The sequence below is a fragment of the Pseudorca crassidens genome, chromosome 12 (assembly GCF_039906515.1).
Source record: "Pseudorca crassidens isolate mPseCra1 chromosome 12, mPseCra1.hap1, whole genome shotgun sequence".
Classification (NCBI taxonomy): Eukaryota; Metazoa; Chordata; class Mammalia; order Artiodactyla; family Delphinidae; genus Pseudorca; species Pseudorca crassidens.
In genome coordinates this window covers 41292001-41310993 of record NC_090307.1, presented here as the reverse complement: position 1 = coordinate 41310993, position 18993 = coordinate 41292001, and the positions used below count along the sequence as shown (strand labels likewise).

At 48.6% G+C, this 18993-nt stretch overlaps 1 protein-coding gene across 10 annotated transcripts in view; it reads left to right on the top strand.

The window, feature by feature from the left end:
* Positions 1-5227: 5227 nt before the first annotated feature.
* MOCOS (molybdenum cofactor sulfurase) overlaps positions 5228-18993 on the top strand; it is a 57229-nt gene continuing 43463 nt past the window's right edge. For 6 of the 10 annotated variants that reach the window (XR_010933051.1, XR_010933052.1, XR_010933050.1 and 3 more), the window contains exons 1-5: positions 5228-5408; positions 11618-11707; positions 13085-13151; positions 14029-14673; positions 17640-17716. Coding sequence is in view for 5 of the 10 variants with exons in the window: in XM_067699308.1 (XP_067555409.1) it covers positions 5267-5408; positions 11618-11707; positions 13085-13151; positions 14029-14673; positions 17640-17716 (1021 nt within the window). In the remaining 5 variants the exon portion in view is untranslated. The other 4 variants (XM_067699309.1, XM_067699310.1, XM_067699312.1 and 1 more) reach the window with 4 other exon arrangements.

Here is an 18993-nt window from a genome sequence, read left to right as displayed (position 1 = left end):
AGCCTGGGCACAGTCATTAGACAGTTTGGTCGAAATCACCTCTTGGGGACACTTTCTTGCTAAAAAATCTTAGGAATGAAATTCTATTCCCTTAGACCGACTTAAACCTGCCTTTCAAAACCTGCCCCCAAACCTGCCCCACCTCCTTCCTCAATCCCCACAGACTCTAACTCTGAGAGGCACTCACTGAACTGTTGCCAAGTGATTGAATGAATAAATACTGCATGAATGAATGTCTCCTGTATTGTGGAGATTCTCAAGAATGGAGTCCATTGCCAGGGAACACATCATCCTGAGTACAGAACCAGGCTGAGTGGGATGGACCGGGGCAGAGCCTCACCAAGGGGGAAAGATTTTAAGACAAAATTGGGGCTGTCTACCCAATCTGGCTATAGACATATTTTTCACAGTTCTTGGTTGAGAGAGGGGTGTCTGGAGGAGCTGAAGAGCTGTGTCACTACAAAGCTGTGAACTTTGGGTGCAGAGGCTGGCTGCCTGGGACCTCAGCATGGAACAGCTCAGGCTATTCCAAGGTCCCAGGGCCAGCAGATGAAGCAGTGGTAGGCCTATAGCACAGGAGTTCATTGAACGATGAACACGTGTAAGACGTTCACTGATGGGGACTGGAGGTTCTGCTTCAGGCCGGGTAAGAGCGAGCAGTCCGATTTCTGACAGTCTCTTTGTGGCAGTAGAGGCCCAGGGAATCTTGGTGAAATGCACTTTAAGGTGCCCATTAGAGACTGAGGCTCCCGATGTCCCCACCCACCCTACCCTCCCTTCTTTATTGTGGCCCAGATCACAGGCTTCCTCCTTTGGGGTGCCTTCCCTGGACTCCCTGGTTGGAAGGAGCTCCTTTCTCTCTTCTCTCCTGCCATTCTACACTTGCATCCTGGAGCGAAGCAACAGGGCGCTCAGCCTTCATTGTCTGTCATTTCCCTACGAGGATGTAGGCACAATATCTTCACACCCTCCTGAGCACACAGCCCCCTGGGCAGAGCCAGGGGCTTAAAGATACTTCTTGACTAAGTGGTAATTCAGTGGTTTTTAATGACCTTAAGGGTTCGGCACTGTACATCAAAGGACACAGTCAACAGAGTGAAAAGGCAACCTACAGAATGGGAGAAAATATTGCAAATGATAGATCTGATGAAGGGTTAATATCCAGTCTATATAAAGAACTCCTACAACTCAACAATAAAAAAACAACCAAGGGCTTCCCTGGTGGCGCAGTGGTTGAGAGTCTGCCTGCCGATGCAGGGTACACGGGTTCGTGCCCCTGTCCGGGAAGATCCCAGATGCTGCGGAGCGGCTGGGCCCGTGAGACATGGCCGCTGAGCCTGCGTGTCCGGAGCCTGTGCTCCTCAACGGGAGAGGCCGCAACAGTGAGAGGCCCGCGTACCACAAAAAAAAAAAAAACAACCAAGTTGGGGGCAGAGCAGGGGGGAGCAAAGGACTTGAACAGACAGTTCTCCAAAGGTGATATATAAATGGCCAATAAGCACGTGAAAAGATACTCAACACCACTAAACATTAGGGAAATGCAAATCAACAACACTATGAGAGGCTGCCTCACACCCAGTAGGATGGCTACTGTTACAATAACAAAAACCTAACCAAACCAAACAAAACCAGAAAATAACTATTGGTGAGAATATGGAGGAATTGGAGCCCTTGTGCACCACTGGTGAGAATGTAAAATGGTGTAGCTACTATGGGCAACACTATGGCAATTCCTCAAAACTTAAAAATAGAACTGCCGTATGATCCAGCAATCCCACTTCTGACTATATATATCCAAAAGAATTGGAAGTAAATTCTCAGAGAGATACTCATGCACCCATGTTCATAGCATATTTGCAAGAGCCAAGAGGTGAAAGTATTCCAAGTGTTCATCAACAGATGAATGGGTCAAAAAATATGGTATATACATACAGTGAAACATTATTCAGCCTTAAAAAGGAAGGAAATTCTGAACACATGCTGCCACATGGACATTATGCTGAGTGAAATAAGCTAGTCACAGAAAGACAAATACTGTATGATTCCACTTATATGAGGTATCTAGAGTAGCCAAATTTGTAGATACAGAAAATAGAATGGTGATTGCCAGAGGCTGGGGGAGGGGGAAAGGGGAGTTCTTATTTAATGGGTACAGAGTTTAAGTTTTGCAAGATGAAAAGAGTTCTGGAGATTGTTTGCACAACAGGGTGGTTCATTCCTTCCCATACCTGATATTACTGAACTGTGCACTTAAAAATGGCTAAGAGGGGTAAATTTTATGTTATGTATATTTTAACACAATTAAAAAAAAATTTTTTTTAAAGGAGTTCTGACTTGGCCCATTCAGATTGTTCCCTAGCAAGTTTGTCCTAAAGTAACACCCTTGTGGATTTGTGATTTGTTACTTGGCCACATAACATCTTGAGGAGAGGTACTCCTTACATTCCCAGGGAAGTAACCTAGGCCCTCACTGCTCAGGGTGCAGTCCAAGGACTCTAGTGTCCACATCGCCCAGGCGAGTCAGAAGCACAGAACCTTAACCACCACGCCCCCCAATTTAATCAGAATTTGCATTTTAATAGGCTTCCAGATGATTCTGGCAGGTTAATTCCTGAAAGGGCTGGCCTCAAGGAGATCCTTGGGGAGAAGTAGCGCATTAAAAGGAGGGGTGAGGGGAGCATCAACCCCCAGCACTCTCCCCAACTTAGAGGTGGGGAGGCGGAGGCCCTGAGGACCACCGTGGCTTACACCGGAGAGATTGTTGAACACATTGAACTGGTTGGGCTCTGGAGACTGACTTCCCAGGCGCTAGCTTGTCCACCTTCTTCTAGCTGTGTGCCCTCGAGCAAGTTACTCTACCTCTCTTTGCCACAGCTACCCCACCTGTAAGAGCCACCTCATAGATCTGTTTATTTAACTGTTGAATAATTAGCACAGATAAGAGTATACATGTGCCCAGTGCAGTGCCTGCTCCTGTCGGTACTGTTGCCAGAAGTCAAATTTAGAGGTTGGAGTGCAAGGGAGTGAGGCCAAGATGCCCAAGGTTCCTGCTCCAAGTATGGCCAAACCGTATGCCGCAGGGAGGTGGTTGGATGGTGAATGCTAAGGGGCAAACTCGGGCATCCATCCATCGATAACGTTCATTCCTTCCAGAGTAAGGTCCTGGGGATTCTTTTTAAAAAATATTTATTTATATATTTGGCTGCGCCAGGTCTTAGTTAAGGCATGTGGGATCTTTCTTCGTTGCAGCATGCAGAATCGGGGATCTTCAGTTGCGGCATGTGAACTCTTAGTTGCGGCATGCAGGATCTAGTTCCCTGACCAGGGATCAAACCCAGGCCCCTGCGTTGGGAGCGTGGAGTCTTAGCCACTGGACCTCCAGGGAAGTCCTGATCCTGGGGATTCTGCAGTGAGTGAGACTAGCTAGGGCGGTCTTCAGGCAGGGGCCACCTAGGCAAGGGGAAGCCTAGGCACCGGCTGTAGCACTGCAGCCCGGTACCCAACGGCTCTGGCCTGGGACACAACCCGCCTCCCCGACGCCCAGGGTCTTTCTCAGACCTGGTATTGGGGGCTGAGCCAGGAGGGGCTGGTGGGCCACCGGGCAGCAGAACCCTTGCTTTTTATACAAGCAGAGGCTGGACCGGGGAGTCTACTCCATGCATTGTCACGCATCCCAAGGTGCCTGCAGCGCCCACACAGGGTGACTGAGGGCCTGGCTGTAGCACAGGCAGTGTACTTGTGGCCTGTGTGCCCTTCCCACCTTGTCCCACTGCAGCATGCTTTGAGAGCTGAGACAGAAAGGAAGGGGGCAGAGCACAAGCATTAAAGGAATGACACAGCCATTAAGAAGAACAGGAAGTGACAAAAACTGGTTAGAACCTACTAGGCTCAAGATGGCGGAAGATTCAACTTCCAGTAGGCCTTGCGCCTCATTATACTCTCATTGTAATACATTAGCATCTGCTAAACGACACACCCGTGCCATGACAGTTCCATAAAAGACCAAAAGTGGGTGCTGCCCCAATTCCTGAAAATCCCTGCCCCTTCTCTAAGATAGCTAGAATATTCCTCCCGCTCATAGCCTATGAAATTACCCAGCCCATAAAAACTAAACACCCCATATTTCCCTGGCACCTCCCTCGCCTTCTGAGACGAACCACACTGTGTACGGAGTGTGTGTCTGTCTAAATAAACCTTTCACTTTACTATGGCTAGCTCTTGAATTCTTATCTGCACCGTCTGCCCCAGGAATATGACTTGGGATATGACCAAGACCACCCTCTCACGCCCCATTTTTCCTACAACAGAGCCAGTGGTCCATTCCTGGGGCCCCACCTTCGGTCCCCAAGGACCCGAATCTGAGTCCTCACTTAAGCCTCCAGACTTTGCCGCCCTCCGATGCGGGTTCTGCACAGCCCTCCCCTCACCTCGGGCACCTTTCCTGGGCCTCCAGTACCTTTCACTCCATCCCCGGAAGCCGGCCCCCACCTGCCCACCCGCTTCCACACTCACACTGGGCCGGGCAATTCCCGCCCGTGGGTTTGGCCCGCCTCTCCACACTTGAGGCAATGGTGTCCTGGGATGCAGGCCCCTGGCGGAGCGGAGGAGGTGCTTTTGCTTGGGTCACACTGGAGCTACCGGGTCCCGACGGTGCCCACCTGCCGCGACCTTATTAACCAAACTCATCGGTCCCCAATCTTTTTCCTCTTCCACCTTTTGCTCAGCCACATTCTCAGAAACGCCGAGCACACTCCCCACTGGGGAACAGCAATTGGGGAAGTCTCCTTGCAAACGCCCCGCCCCGCACACTGGGGTTCCTCCACGGAGAGTGAGGCTCCCGGGCGCTGCGCTGGGCTCGGGCCAGGGAGAGTCGGCGGGGAGGATCGCCAGGTTCCAGGATGCCCAGCAGCAAAAAGCAATTCATTGCATCTTGCATCAGCCTCTCCGTGGTACCGTAAACGAGAACTTTGTGTTCCAAGGGTGTCTCCGTGGACTCCGTTGGAAAGCAGTTAAAAGAGACAACCACTGGCACTCTCTCCCCCTGCCCCCAGGTGGGAAAAGGGCAGAAAGCAGTGAAACTCCATGAGCCAGCGAGCCCGGGGCAAGCCCGGCCTGCCGGGAGAGGCACCGCCCCTCGGCGGGGACGCGGTGCCACTGGCTGGCCGGGAGGCGCGGCCGGGGCGCGGCGGGGCGGAGTCGCGGCGGGCGGGCCTCGGCGTTTCCCCGGCGCAGCCCGCTTGGACTGCGCGGCGCTCAGGCCTGTGTCATGGCTGGCGGGGCCGAGCAGTCGGGGACCGAGCTGCTGGCCTTTGCGCAGTTCCTGGACTCGAGCCCGCAGCCTCTCGTCTACGGGTACGGCCGGCGCAGCCTGCACGAGCTCCGGGCGCGCGAGTTCGGCCGCCTGGCAGGTGAGACCGGCGGGGGCAGCTGCACCGGGCCTGCCGGGAGGCCGTGGGGGACACGCGGTTTCTAGAACCGACGTGGAAGGAACTTCTGCTCCCGACGGGAGCGGCGTTACCTCATTAGGGACCCATTTTGAATCGAAAGACCTGGAGGGATGTGTCCACGAGCTCTCTTTGTGGACGCGGCTCCCTGAGGTCCCATCTGCAACCCCAAGACTTCTTGCTCCTTAGACTTTCCAGGGATGTAGGACCAAAGTGGTCCTTTGCCACCTGTCTCCGCCCTCTGCGAAAAGGGCTGAGGATTCTTTTTGCCTTCGCTTGCCACGAGACACCCGGCTCTAAAGTTCCAACTGGAACCGGGGTTGCAAAATGCAGGAATGCCAGGCGGCCGTGACTGTTCGTGTGATTGCCCGGGGACGGGAGCGGTGCACGGGCGGCCAGCTCGCGGGGTTGGGACCGCGACTCTGCGGGCGCGCGGGTTGGAGACCGAGGGGCTGCGGCCGCCGTGCAGGAGCTTCCCGAGGCTGCGCTCCAGACTCCGCTGGGATGGCTCCCAGCAGTTTGTATTTTCGAAGTCTCATTTTTCTCACTAGTGTAGGCAGAACAATGCCTCGGAAGTCCAGCTCGCTGGGGTACCTGAAGAATTAGCAAACCGTGCAATTTGAACTTTAAGTACAGGACGAGCCAGTACATTGGATGTGAGGACCGGGATCTTATCGTGCCTTCGAATTCCACAAGGCAAACAGGCAGGTTAACTTGGAAGACAAACTTGATCTGGCCAGTGGTCCTCCCAACCCACTGCTGCAGGGCGGGAGGGCGTTCCGCACCGGGTCGGGACTCATCCTTTTCCAGCAACCTTCTGTGAGGGGCTTCACCAAGCCTTAGAAGGGCGTGCTGTTTGAACTGGGAGGGGTGCCGGGTAAGTGGGCAGGTCGTGGCGCCGGGCACTGGGATTTGAGGTGTATTTATTCTGTCGTGGTGAACAGTTGGTGCCGCTTGCCTGCTTGTGGCAGAGCAGCAACCATGATTTACGTTTCAGTTATCAGGTAGCTGACTTCAGCTCTTTGGGTCATTTTCTCATGTTCCGGAACGTGATTCACCCCCTCCCCCTTTGGGAGCTTTAAGGGCTGCGCGCTCCTCCTCGAGTGGCCCCATCTGTACTTAAGTAGGGAAGCTCAAGGGAGGAGACAGGGGCCCTCTGGCAGCCTCTCTTCACTCCCTCTCTGATCTTCCTAGTTGCCCATTCACCTGCTGGAGACAGTGCCCCCTCTGTCTGTCTGTCTGTCTGTCTCTCTCTCTCTTTCCTTTTCTCTCTGAACTTTTTTGGTTATAGAAACTTCCTACCCACAGAAATAGAGACACCTATAGAATGAATACCCACAGGTGCAGAGGACTTGAGAAAGTCTCCCCATTCTTTTTAAGCAAATCCCAGAAGCTGTTATAGTGCAGTAGGTAATTATTTCAGCATCACTCCTCCTCAATCCCCTAATCCCCTCCAGCTCTCATCCCTCACACCCATCATTGGCTGACCTCTCCCCTCAACACTACCCTGGGAAAGTAGAAAGTAGATCCCTCCTTGTTTCCTTCTTGTCTCTCAGAGAACAGCACCCTTTTCCTCAAATGTAAAGTTTAGATGTGATAGCCAGGATCCCAGGCTGGCCTTCAGTGCCCTTTAACATCTACTGTAATTGTGACAGTGTTCTGTGATTATCTACCTACCTACCTACCTGTCTATCTAGTACAATTTCCCAGCATTTCCTCTACATTATGCTTGAAGTAGACGTTGTGGACTATAAACTCACCCTTACCGCTGCTGGGAGTCTAGGAACATAGCCCCCTCTTTTTTCACACAGAAACAAACCAACCAGAAGGAGAGCAGGGAAAAACAAGCAAACCAAACCACAATAACGAGATTCACCTCCTCTTTCTATCCCTGACCCCTACCCACCCCCAAAGTTTTCTTGCAGGTTTGAGAATTTGTCTGGTTAAATGGTTGCTCTGGATAATTAAATGCTTAACCTGTACGTGCTGAAATATTTTGCATAACCCATTGGATGGGAATGTCCTTGTTTTGGTGAAGGGAGCATATTGATTACACAGTTGTGGTTCAAGTGGTTCTTAAAGCCTCTGGGTGCTGACTGATGGTCACTCACCCTGCATGGAACCAAGAACTGAAGGTGCATGAGTCAGAAGAGACCCTGGAATTCCCTTTCTTGAAGACCTAATGCTGATTGGTTTGGGGGTCGTTTGCCTACTTCTTCTAATAGTGACACTAATGCTCCCCATGAGCGTCTCCCTGATGCTGGGTGGACAAATGCCTTTCTTATGGTGTGGTACCTTTCTATTTCTGAATCTTTAGTAAATGAGAACATTATTTTAAAACTAATTTTTTTGGCTAGGTAATACATTTAACATGGTACCAAATTCAAAAGGTGTCAAAAGAGGATGAAGAATGCCCAGGGAGCACCCCCAACTCCAGTTGCCACCACTATGGCCACCCCAGAGTCAACTGCTGCCCTTTGTGTCTTGTTTGCCTTTCCAGTGCTCATCTATATTTATATGTGTGTGTACATGGGTAGTTTTTTTTTTACATAGTTGAGCCATAACATGTCTTACCACCTGACGTAGTTAATATTTATTTGTTTATGGTCTTTCTCTGTCATTATCATACCAGCTTCTATTTTGACTGCTGTTATGTCCCCAGCACTTAGAACAGTGCCTGGAACACAGTACATGCTCAGTAAGTATTTCTTGAATATAAAAACACTCAATAAGCTAGGAATAAAGGGAAATTTAATCAACCTGATAAAGGCCATCTACAAAAAAACCACAGCTAACATCATACTTACAGGTGAAAGAATGAAAATTTTACCATTAGGATCAGGAACAAGGCAAGGACGTCTCTTCTCACCACTTCTATTCAGTATTGTGCTAGAAGTTCTGTCCAGGACAATTAGGCAACAAAATGAAATAAAATACATCCAGATTGGAGAGGAAGAAGTAAAGCATCTCTACTTGCTGAGAGTATAATCTTGTATACAGAAGAGCCTAAAAAATCCACACACAAAGCTATTAGTACTAAAAAAACAAGTTCAGGAAAGTTGTAGGATAGACGGTCAGGATACAAACGTCAATTCAATTTCTATACAGTATCAATGAACACTATGAAAGTGAAATAAAGGAAACAATTCCCAAAGCATCAAAAAGAATTACATACACAGCAATAAATTTATCAAAAGAAGTACAAGACATACACTGAAAACTACAAAATATCATTGAAATAAAAGAAGACCTAAATAGGGCTTCCCTGGTGGCGCAGTGGTTGAGAGTCCGCCTGCCGATGCAGGGGATACGGGTTCGTGCCCCGGTCCGGGAAGATCCCACATGCCGTGGAGCGGCTGGGCCCGTGAGCCACGGCCGCTGAGCCTGCGCGTCCGGAGCCTGTGCTCCGCAACCGGAGAGGCCACAACAGTGAGAGGCCTGTGTACCGCCAAAAAAAAAAAAGACCTAAATAAATGGAAAGACATCCTGTATTCATGGATTGGAAGACTTAATGTTGTTAAGATGGCAATACTCCCCAAATTACCTACAGATTCAATGCAATTCCTATCAAAATCCCGGACAGTTTTTTGACAAGTTGATCCTAAAATTCATATGGAAATGCAAAGGATCCAGAATACCCAAAGCAATCTTGAAAAAGAACAAAGTTGAGGGACTTCCCTGGTGGCGCAGTGGTTGGGAATCTGCCTGTTAACGCAGGGGACATGGGTTCGAGCTCTGGTCCAGGAAGATCCCACATGCCACGGAGCAACTAAGCCTGTGTGCCACAACTACTGAGCCTGTGCTCTAGAGCCTGCGAGCCACAACTACTGAGCCAGCATGCTGCAACTATTGAAGCCTGTACGCCTAGAGCCCGTGCTCTGCAATGAAAAGTAGCCCCTGCTCGCTGTTAACTAGAGAAAGCCCATGTGCAGCAATGAAGACCCAATGCAGCCAAAATATAAAATAAAATAAAAATTACTGAAAAAAAGAGAACAAAGTGGAAGGACTTACACTGCCATAAAAGTAAAGGTAAGTAAGATTTACATAAAGTTATAGTAATCAAAACAATGAACAATGTGGCATTGGCCTAAGGATAAATACATAGACCAGTGGAGTAGAGTTGTAAGACCAGAAATAAACCCATACATCTATGGTCAATTTATTTTCAACAGGATGCCAAGACTATTAAACAGGAGAAAGAATAGTCTCTTAAATGGTGTATCCACACACCAAAGACTGAAGTTGGACCCCTCTTCAACACTGTATTAAAAAATTAACTCAAAAGGGCCAAAGCCTAAATATAAGAGCTAAAAGAATAAAACTCTTAGAAGAAAGCATAAGTATAAATCATCAGGACCTTGGATTAGGCAATGGTTTCTTGTGACACCAAAATTACAAGCAACAAAAATAGACAAATTGGACTTCATCAAAATTAAAAAAAATTTTTTTCAATGGCTATCATAAAGAAAGTGAAAGAACAACCAACCAAATGGGAGAAAACATATGTCCACACAAAAACTTGTATACAAATATTCATAACAGCATTATTTATAATAGGCAAAATTGGAAACAACCCAAATATTCATCAACAGATGAATAGATGAACAAAATATGTGGCATCTCCATGCAATGGAATACTATTCAGTCCCAAGAAAGGAATGAAGTCTGATACATGCTACAACATGGATGCACTTGAAATTATTATACTAAGTGAAAGAAGCTAGAAGAAAAGACCACATGTTGTATGATTCATTTATATGCAATGTCCAGTGTAGACAGATCTACAGAGGCAGAAAATAGATTGGTGATTGCCAGGGGCTAGGGCTGGGTTGATCTGGGGAGTGAGTGGTAATGGGTATGGGGTCTCTTTTGGGGATGAATGAAGTGTTCTAAAATTAGATAGTGGCCATGGTTGCACGACTTTACAAATATACTAAAACCACTAAATCATAAACTTTATAAGGGCAAATTTTACAGTATGTGAATTAATCTCAATAAAGCTGTTATAAAATAAATGAAAAATCCATCCTGCACAAAACAAAAAATATTTGTTAAGTGCATGAAAGAATCTATTCATATTGTATGTTCTTGAAAACATATCTTGGAGTTTGTTCCATGTCAGTACTAGATGGCTGTATTCAAATTCTTTATTTTAAATACATGTTGATAGATATTTAAGTCATTTCCAACGCTTTGCTCTTACAGACAGTGCTGCACTGAATGTCCTCACTGACAGACCATTTCACAATTTATAAGACAGATTCCTGGAAGACAAATTGCTAGGTCAAGGGAGTTTGCATTTTTAAAGCATGAGCGATATTGCTAAATTTCTGTCCATAAAGAAGTTGCACCCATTTACCCTCCTACCAGCCGTGTAGCAGCGGACCTGTTTCCCCACACCCTCCCCCATACAGTGAGTTATCCTTTTGATCTGGGGCAATCTGAGTGGTAACGCTTGGTATCTCACTGTCATCTAAATTTACCTTTCTCTGTTTATGAGAGAGACTGGAAAGACCACAGCCATTCCCAGTCATCTCCGAAGCTGTCACAGCTGTTGTAGGGTTGAGGACTTTGGAACTCACTATGGAAATGTAGAATCAGGGCTTGACAGCCTGGGAGGCTGCGCGGAAATTCCAGAAGAGGGTGTGTGTCATAACATGAAATAGCTTTGCCATCCTGAAGCATGAACGTCTGCTGGGCTTCTTCTCTGTGTGGGCTGCTCTCCCAGGTTCAGAAGAGAGCTGGTTCATCAGGAAGGCTCTCAGGGCTCTAAGGGTCATTAGATGTCGAAAGTGCAGTTCTTCCATTGCTCATGCCTCCACTTGAATTCAGAAGCGCACATCAAAGGGGAGAGGGATGGGGGAGGGAAGGACTGGGAGTTCGGGGTTAGCAGATGCAAACGAGTATATACAGGATGGATAAACAACAAGATCCTACTGCATAGCACAGGGAACTGTATTCAGTATATTGTGATAAACCTTAATGGAAAAGAATAAGAGAAAGAATATTAAAAAAGAGCATGCATGTCAAAAGGCTGGGAGAAATCAGGGGCCTGGTGTTATGTCTAAACACATCATATGGGCGCTGGTCAGGTTCACACAAACTAGATCTAGGTGAGATGAGTGGAATACCTCTGAAGAATAATCCCAGCTTTATTTTGCGTTTTCTTTCAGGAACTGTCTATCTTGACCATGCAGGAGCCACGCTGTTCCCCCAGAGCCAGCTTACAAGCTTCACTAAAGATCTCATGGAAAATGTTTATGGTAAAGAAAAACACAGCATAACTGATTTTGCACTGAACGTTAGCCAACTACATTCAGCTAATATATCTATGCTTAATAAAATGTCACATTAACAGGCGGGGACAGTGCTGAACACACAAAGCTGAGTAAGCCCCGTGAGAGAGGGTGTCAGGCAAGCAAGCACCCAGGGTCAGTCCCTGTAGCACATGTGCTGCTGGGTGGGAGGGACTGCCTCAGGGACACACAGGTTACTTCCAGAAGAAGGGGTCAGTGGCAGGAAGGGCACGGGGTGCTGTGTTTGGTGGTGGGATGACCCTGTGGGACCAGCACAGTGCAGAGGGTGGGACAGCAGGAGGAACATTCATTCATTCATTCATTCACCCTGTAAATGTTTATTAAGCCACTCTGGTGTTGGGGGCATGGTGCTGTAATGGGAACAAAGTAATACAGTCCCTGCCTTCATGGACTGTGGTCTAGTAAAGACAAGACCTCAATCAAGTGATCGCCAAATAAATGTTAAAAAAAAAAGAAAAGAAAAGTAAAGTAGTGTAAAATGTAAATAAAGTAAATTATCAATTGAGCAAAGGGCTGTGACCAAAAGGCCCCGGCACTATGGGGGTCTGTATCTGCAGAGTGACGGTGAGTTGGCAGCGTGAGTGTCACAGAAAGCTTCTACAGGAGTGGGGTGGATGCTAGAGGAAGAGCAGGAATTCACTCGGAAAAGAGGAGAGGGCAGATTAGGCAGGAGGAACAGCGTGAGCCAAGACCCTCCAGCCCAGAACCAGGGAGGGGAGGAGAGCGGTGCAGATGTGAATGGAGAACTGTGGAGGGGCAGCATACAGTTAACTTCTTCCACCTGGTATGGGTTTTAGTATCTATAAAATAGCTCAAAGGATAGGGCCCGGAATCTTATCTATAGCCCTTGAGGAGGAACTAAAGGTTCTTGACTTTGTTTAATGGCTAAACCATTATTATTTTGTCTTGCTTGACTTTTCCTTTCTTACTGCATTTTCTCACTTCCCTGATTAAATTTACTGTTTGAAACTTGGGGAAGGCTGGGTCCTATGATATTTTTTTTGCTTAAATTTTGAGAAACTGAGGGAGACGATTTTGGAGGAACACAAAAGGAGAGACTATAGGGCTTCCCTGGTGGCGCAGTGGTTGAGAGTCCGCCTGCCGGTGCAGGGGACACGGGTTCTTGCCCCGGTCTGGGAGGATCCCACATGCCGCGGAGCGGTTGCGCCCGTGAGCCATGGCCGCTGAGCCTGCGTGTCCGGGGCCTGTGCTCCGCAACGGGAGAGGCCACAACCGTGAGAGGCCTGCGCACTGCAGAAAAAAAAAAAAAAAAAGGAGAGACTATAAGGAGTGACCCAACGCTTTGTCTTTGTAACCTGGCAGGTAATCCTCACAGCCAGAACAGCAGCAGCAGGCTCACCCGTGACACGGTGGAGCAGGTGCGCTACAGGTGAGCAGCAGAGGTGCCAACTTGTGTGGCACCTGTGGGTGGATGGACTTCCTGCCACCTGCCCACATCCCACAAATCTTCTGAGCTGGTTTCAGGAAGATCATGTTCAGCTAAATGGCCACACATGCACGCTGATAACCATCAGGGTCAGAGGACAGGAAGGTGAGGCTGAGTAGGTGCAGAGCGGGGCCGACCAGAAGCACAGGTAGGCACCTCTGAGGTGCCCAAGCTGTTGTGTGTGGCTCTGGGCTGGTGCCAGAGTTCCTGGGGGCCAGAGTGACCCAGGTTCCTAAGTCTTCTTTTCAGGGAGGAAAAAAACCGCTTTCTCTGTTTTTTTTTCTTTTCGTATTTCAGATTTAGACATCTTGTTTTTTCAGTTTTCCCCCCTTTACTAATATTTGCACATAACAAATTAATTAGTTTTTGGCAAATAATTTAGGTGGTACCTAAAGATATTTGAATCTATACAATTTCGAATTATTTCCAGTTTGAAAATGATACTCTTTTGCTATAGGGTTGCCCGTATTAAAAGCAGTGTTAAACAAGTTGATGATTGAAAACTTGTTATGATAGAGCCAGACAGTAGACCGAGAAGGGGTGTTTTCAACTGAGTTTAAGGTAGTTGTGGATTTTTGTCTTCTCCATTTGGGGGTGGGGATTTGGGAGGCTGGGTGATTTTGCCGGTTTGCACCCATTTGCCATCTCTTCCCACAACTTCCTCTGCCCCTGCCCTAACTTCACAATGTGGCAAACCCTATCTGGCTTTTTCCTAGCTCTTAAGGTAGACAGATGTCGTATTTAGTTGAAATACAACTAGCTCCAAACATTTAACACTGGAGGGAAACCAAGGAGTTCCGTGATGCTGTGCCTCTTCCAGGATCCTGGCACACTTCCACACCTCCCCAGAGGACTACACTGTGATTTTCACGGCCGGGAGCACAGCTGCTCTTAAACTGGTGGCAGAGGCTTTCCCGTGGTTGCCCCCAGGCCCAGAAAGCAGTGGGAGTCACTTCTGTTACCTCACTGACAGCCACACGTCTGTGGTGGGCATGAGGGAGGTCGTCGCGGCCATGAACATCACTTCCATCCCAGTCAGGCCAGAGGACATGTGGCTGGCGGAAGAACAGGATGCTACCGCTGCCAGCGACGCCAACGGCCAGCCTCTGCATCTCTTCTGCTACCCAGCTCAGAGTAACTTTTCCGGCACCAGGTACCCCCTGTCCTGGATAGAAGAGGTCAAGTCCGGGCGGATGTGCCCCGTGGGCGGGCCTGGGAAGTGGTTCGTGCTGCTGGATGCGGCTGCCTACGTGGGCACCTCGCCTCTGGACCTGTCGGTTCACCGGGCAGACTTTGTCCCCCTCTCCTTCTATAAGATCTTTGGCTTCCCCACTGGCCTGGGCGCCCTGCTGGTGAATAGCCGCTCAGCTCCTCTGCTGAGGAAAACCTACTTTGGAGGAGGCACGGCCACTGCATACCTTGCAGAAGAAGACTTCTATATCCCCAGAGAGTCGGTGGCTGAAAGGTAACCCGGCGATGGGAGTGGCCGCTGGAGCTCAGCAAGGCTCGGGTCTGGCCTATGCCACATGTAGGATGGTGCAAGGGAGGTGCTGGGTGGCAGGGCCCGGATCCGGGAGTCAGAGGTCAGCTGGAGCTGCCACAGCGGGCTGTGAACTCTGCCCTGTGTGTGGGCTTCTCCACAGCTGTGGGAGGATGAGGGCCTGCAGGGAAGGGCTGCGAGCAGAAGAGATGAAGGCCTTCCAGGGAGTGAGGAGGATGGGCCCCAGGCCTTTTGCCACAGCACTGACATGAGGGGGCAGCAACTGAAGCAGTGATTGAAAGGATGGTACCATTTGGAACAGGTGTGCATACATGTGGACAGCATAGCTGTATTTCAGCAGCTAGTATCAGCTCAGCTTTGTGTCTAGTCAGCAAGAGGAACCAGTTAAATCAGAGGCCACCAGACTCAGGGGCACAGCTAACAGCAGCCTCTGTGAGCCTCCCAGGGGTTACCAAGGAAGTTTGAGGGCTGGCAGCTCCTTGCCTGGGTTTGTTGGTCTATGTGTCATTCTCAGGGTGCAGGGGCAGGTGGTGTGGCTTGTGCCCAGGAATCCCCCAGATGCCAGTGGCTGGGGACCGTAAGGTTGAAGGTATGAGAGGATGAAAAGGGCAGCTGACCCAGGGTTCTGCTGGGTCCAACAGTGGGAGATACCGTGAGGTGGGGGCCAGGAGCTGATCACTCTGCTGGTGCCTGAGAAGGCCCCGGGGCCTGTATGGGAAGGTGGCTCAGATGCCCCGCAGACCCAGGTGCAGACTCAAGGGTCCTGCAGGTAGGCGCATGGTCCCGGCAGTAGAGTCATAGTCTAGAGTGTAGGTTCTGGAGCTGGATCGTTGGGGAGTGAATCCTGGCTCCACTGCACACTGTTTGTGGGAATAGGAGCCTGTGACTTGATCTCTGCACCTCATGTTTTTCCTATAAAGTGCATCTCTAAAAGGATACAGTTTTTAGAGCTAATATAGGTGAAGCACAAAGGTTGAGTTGACATCAATAGGCTATGAGGCTCTCTGATGTCTCTTTCATTTAGGACTTCTCCATAGTTGCGTGATTCTAAAACAGGAAAGCTAATGTAAAACCTTTTGAATCCAAGTGTGATAACGTAGCATATAATATAAGCAAGTGAGAAAAGAATGACAGGCACAACATCATGTAAATTAAAGGCAGAACAAAATGACAACCCGAACTTTATTTAGTCAGTAGGGGCACCTGAAGACCTAGAGGAGTGGGGCAGCTCATTACAGGCACGGCATGAGTGGGCTGGGCTGGACCGGACCTCTTGCCTTCAATTTGGGTGAATCGCCTTATAGCAGGTGCTGCACCAGGATTCGCAGAAAGCTGAATGTACTTATTTACCATTAGAATCTTCATGTTTTTCGTGTGAACCTAGCACTAGAGCTTGAGATTTAATACCGAACTCAAATGTTTCTTGAACATGCATCTGAACTCTGTTCTTAACCTTTTCTGTTTTATAACCCAGTGAGAAACAACCCCTGATGGAAACAAAAACACCTCCCTTTTCTCCTAAGAGTCTGTTAATTATTGATCAATCAATAATTATTTATTATTGATCAATTAATAACAGAAGCCATTATTGCCTAATCATGTTTAATTTATTAAGGAGTCATTAGTTACTAACTTATTAATGGTCAATTAACTATCAACCAATTCATTATTACTTCTGTATATCTATTAATTACCATTAGTTTTATAAGGATATTAACATTCCGGTAATGATATTTTGAGCAACTCTTATCCCTAGAGTGTTAAAATACAAAGCACGGTATTTCCATTGAAAACTTCAACTTGCATAAAGACTGCTGTTTGTCACCACCCTTTGTGGGATGCTTGCTGGGAACTCCTCGCTGTGCCCCAGGCTTCCCCCTCACTAATGAAGCAGCCAGAGGCGTTTTATCAAAACCTAGGCCCCATCGCCACTCCTCTCTGCTCAGAGCCCTCCGGCCACTCGTCTCATCCAGGGTGAAGCCCTCCGCCTTGCTGTCTTGCTCCTGGCCTCACTGACCTCCTTGCTGTTCTGGCTCTACCTGCTCAGGGCCTTTGCTGCACCCTCTCCCTGGAACTCTGTTTCCCTCCAAAACTGTTTTCAAAAATGAGCAGTTTCCTTCGCTCCCTTAATTCCACTCAGTCTCTGCTTGAATGATCTCCCTCGGAGAGGACTTCCCCTGACCATCTCATCTAAAGCAGCCGCCAGCCCTCCTGCTTAGGCAACTTCATTGCACTCGTCACCCCCCGGCTTGATGCTTATTTGGCTTCCCTGCATGTTTGCTGTTTGTTACTCCTTGTTTCTGTGCCCTGTGAAGGCAGGGATCCTACCTGTCACGTTAATTGCCGTATCCTTAGCACCTAGAACAGTGCCCGGCATGCAGTACATGGACAGTAAAGATTTGATGAGGATTTTGTCTAAATGAATAATTATAAAATGCAAATATAATTATAATGATAATCAGGAAGTTTATTGAGAGCCTTATAATAGCTGTGGTCCTATAGACTTCATAATCATAGGCTCTTGTCAAGAACCTCGTGGCTGCACAACTGATCTGACTGGATTGATGCCCTGTCAGTGGTGCTCTCTTGGGGTCAAGGGCAGCATTTCCAGAGCCCACAGCACTTGAGGTTTTGTCAAGTCTGAAGTCTTCCAAGGTGGTGACTGTCTTTCAGGGCCCTTTATCACCACTGACAGCCCATCCCAAGTAAGCTGCAGACCAGGTCAGGCCCAGAGGCAGCCGGCATGTCTTGGTGTGCATGGCCCTCTGTCTTGAGAAGGAGAGGGGAGAGCAGCGTTGTATAAGGCAGCAGAGGCAAGGTCTCCATGGATTACGGCTAAGGCTAGAGTCAAAGCCCCGTTGTCACATATACAAAATGCACACGGAGGAGTTAGCCGCAGCTTGACCTTGTCGCCCTCACCACCATTACAGATTTGAAGATGGTACCATCTCCTTCCTTGACGTGATAGCGCTAAAACATGGATTCGATGTCTTAGAGCGCCTCACAGGTCAGTGGACCTCTTTATCTGTGTGGAATTTGCTTCCTGTTGCCCGTGTCCTCGAGGGAGCCCTGGCCTGGGTGGGATTCAGATAAGGAGAGAGTCTGTGCAGGTGAGCGGCACATGGCAGCTCTGCACTGATGCAGATGAAGCTGATTCTAAAGAACTTCCAGAAATGACTTCTGAGGCAAGAGCAAGAAACTGGACCTTTTTTTTTGGTCGGTTAAAAGAACATTTTAACAAGTGATAGACATTCCAAATCTAGAGATTAATAACCTCACAGAAGCAGAGGAGCCCTCCTTGGTCCCTGCACTGGGAATGCTTACAGATCCTGAGGCCTTATTTAGCTCTTACCTTGCTGGGTCTTCCCACAGGGGAACTTTATGATGAGCCCACTTTGACCACGAAGGAGCTTATGCTCAGAGACGTTGAATGCCTTCCCCAGGACCAGGGAGCTGGAACCTGGGAGCGCTAGGGTTTAAACCCAGGCAATGCTAACGTCTAACCCTGAGCCCCCAAACACTGTCTCTTCTGCTGGCCTTTGCAATGATACATGTTTTCTTTCCTGACAAGTGCTTGGGGTGTGTGAGCAGGTGGGGGACATTCCCCACAGGCTAACACACAGATGGATGCCACTTCCCATCTTATGGGGCTTGGCACAAGGCACAAGGCTGGAAGAACCTCTGTCTGGTGAGCCATGACTCCTCACTCCTGCTGTGCTCTGGACGCTCCTGTCAGAGGCTAAGCTTCTAGAACGGGGTGACACTGCTTGTACCGTCCACATGGGTATGGGGTCATGGTGAACCAGGGACGCGGCTTAGCAGTTAGGCAGCCCTCTCTCTCTCTCTCTCTCTCTCTCTCATCATAATAAGAGGACCCTTAGGTCCTCAGCCTAGGCCTAAAACTGCGGGCAGACAGAATTCATAGGAGGGCTGTCGTGACGGTAATGCAGGGAGGTGAGTGGGCATCATCCAGACAAAGAGGAGATAATCAAGATAGACATTGAGAAACGAGCACTTTCTCAAGGACAGATACTAGCAAGGTATCCAAACCACAAGTGAGAGGGTCTGACACAGCCAGGGGCACCTCTGAAGGCAGACTGACAATATCAGCCTCACAGTAAGGCAAACTCTGATTTTTCCTACTTAATTAGACTCTTTTTTAGAAAAAATTGTGGTGAAATCTATATAACATAAAATGTACCAGTTTAGCCCTTTTAAAATATTCAATTCAGTGGCATTAAGTATATTCACCTCATTGAGCAACCATCACCACTATCCTTCTCC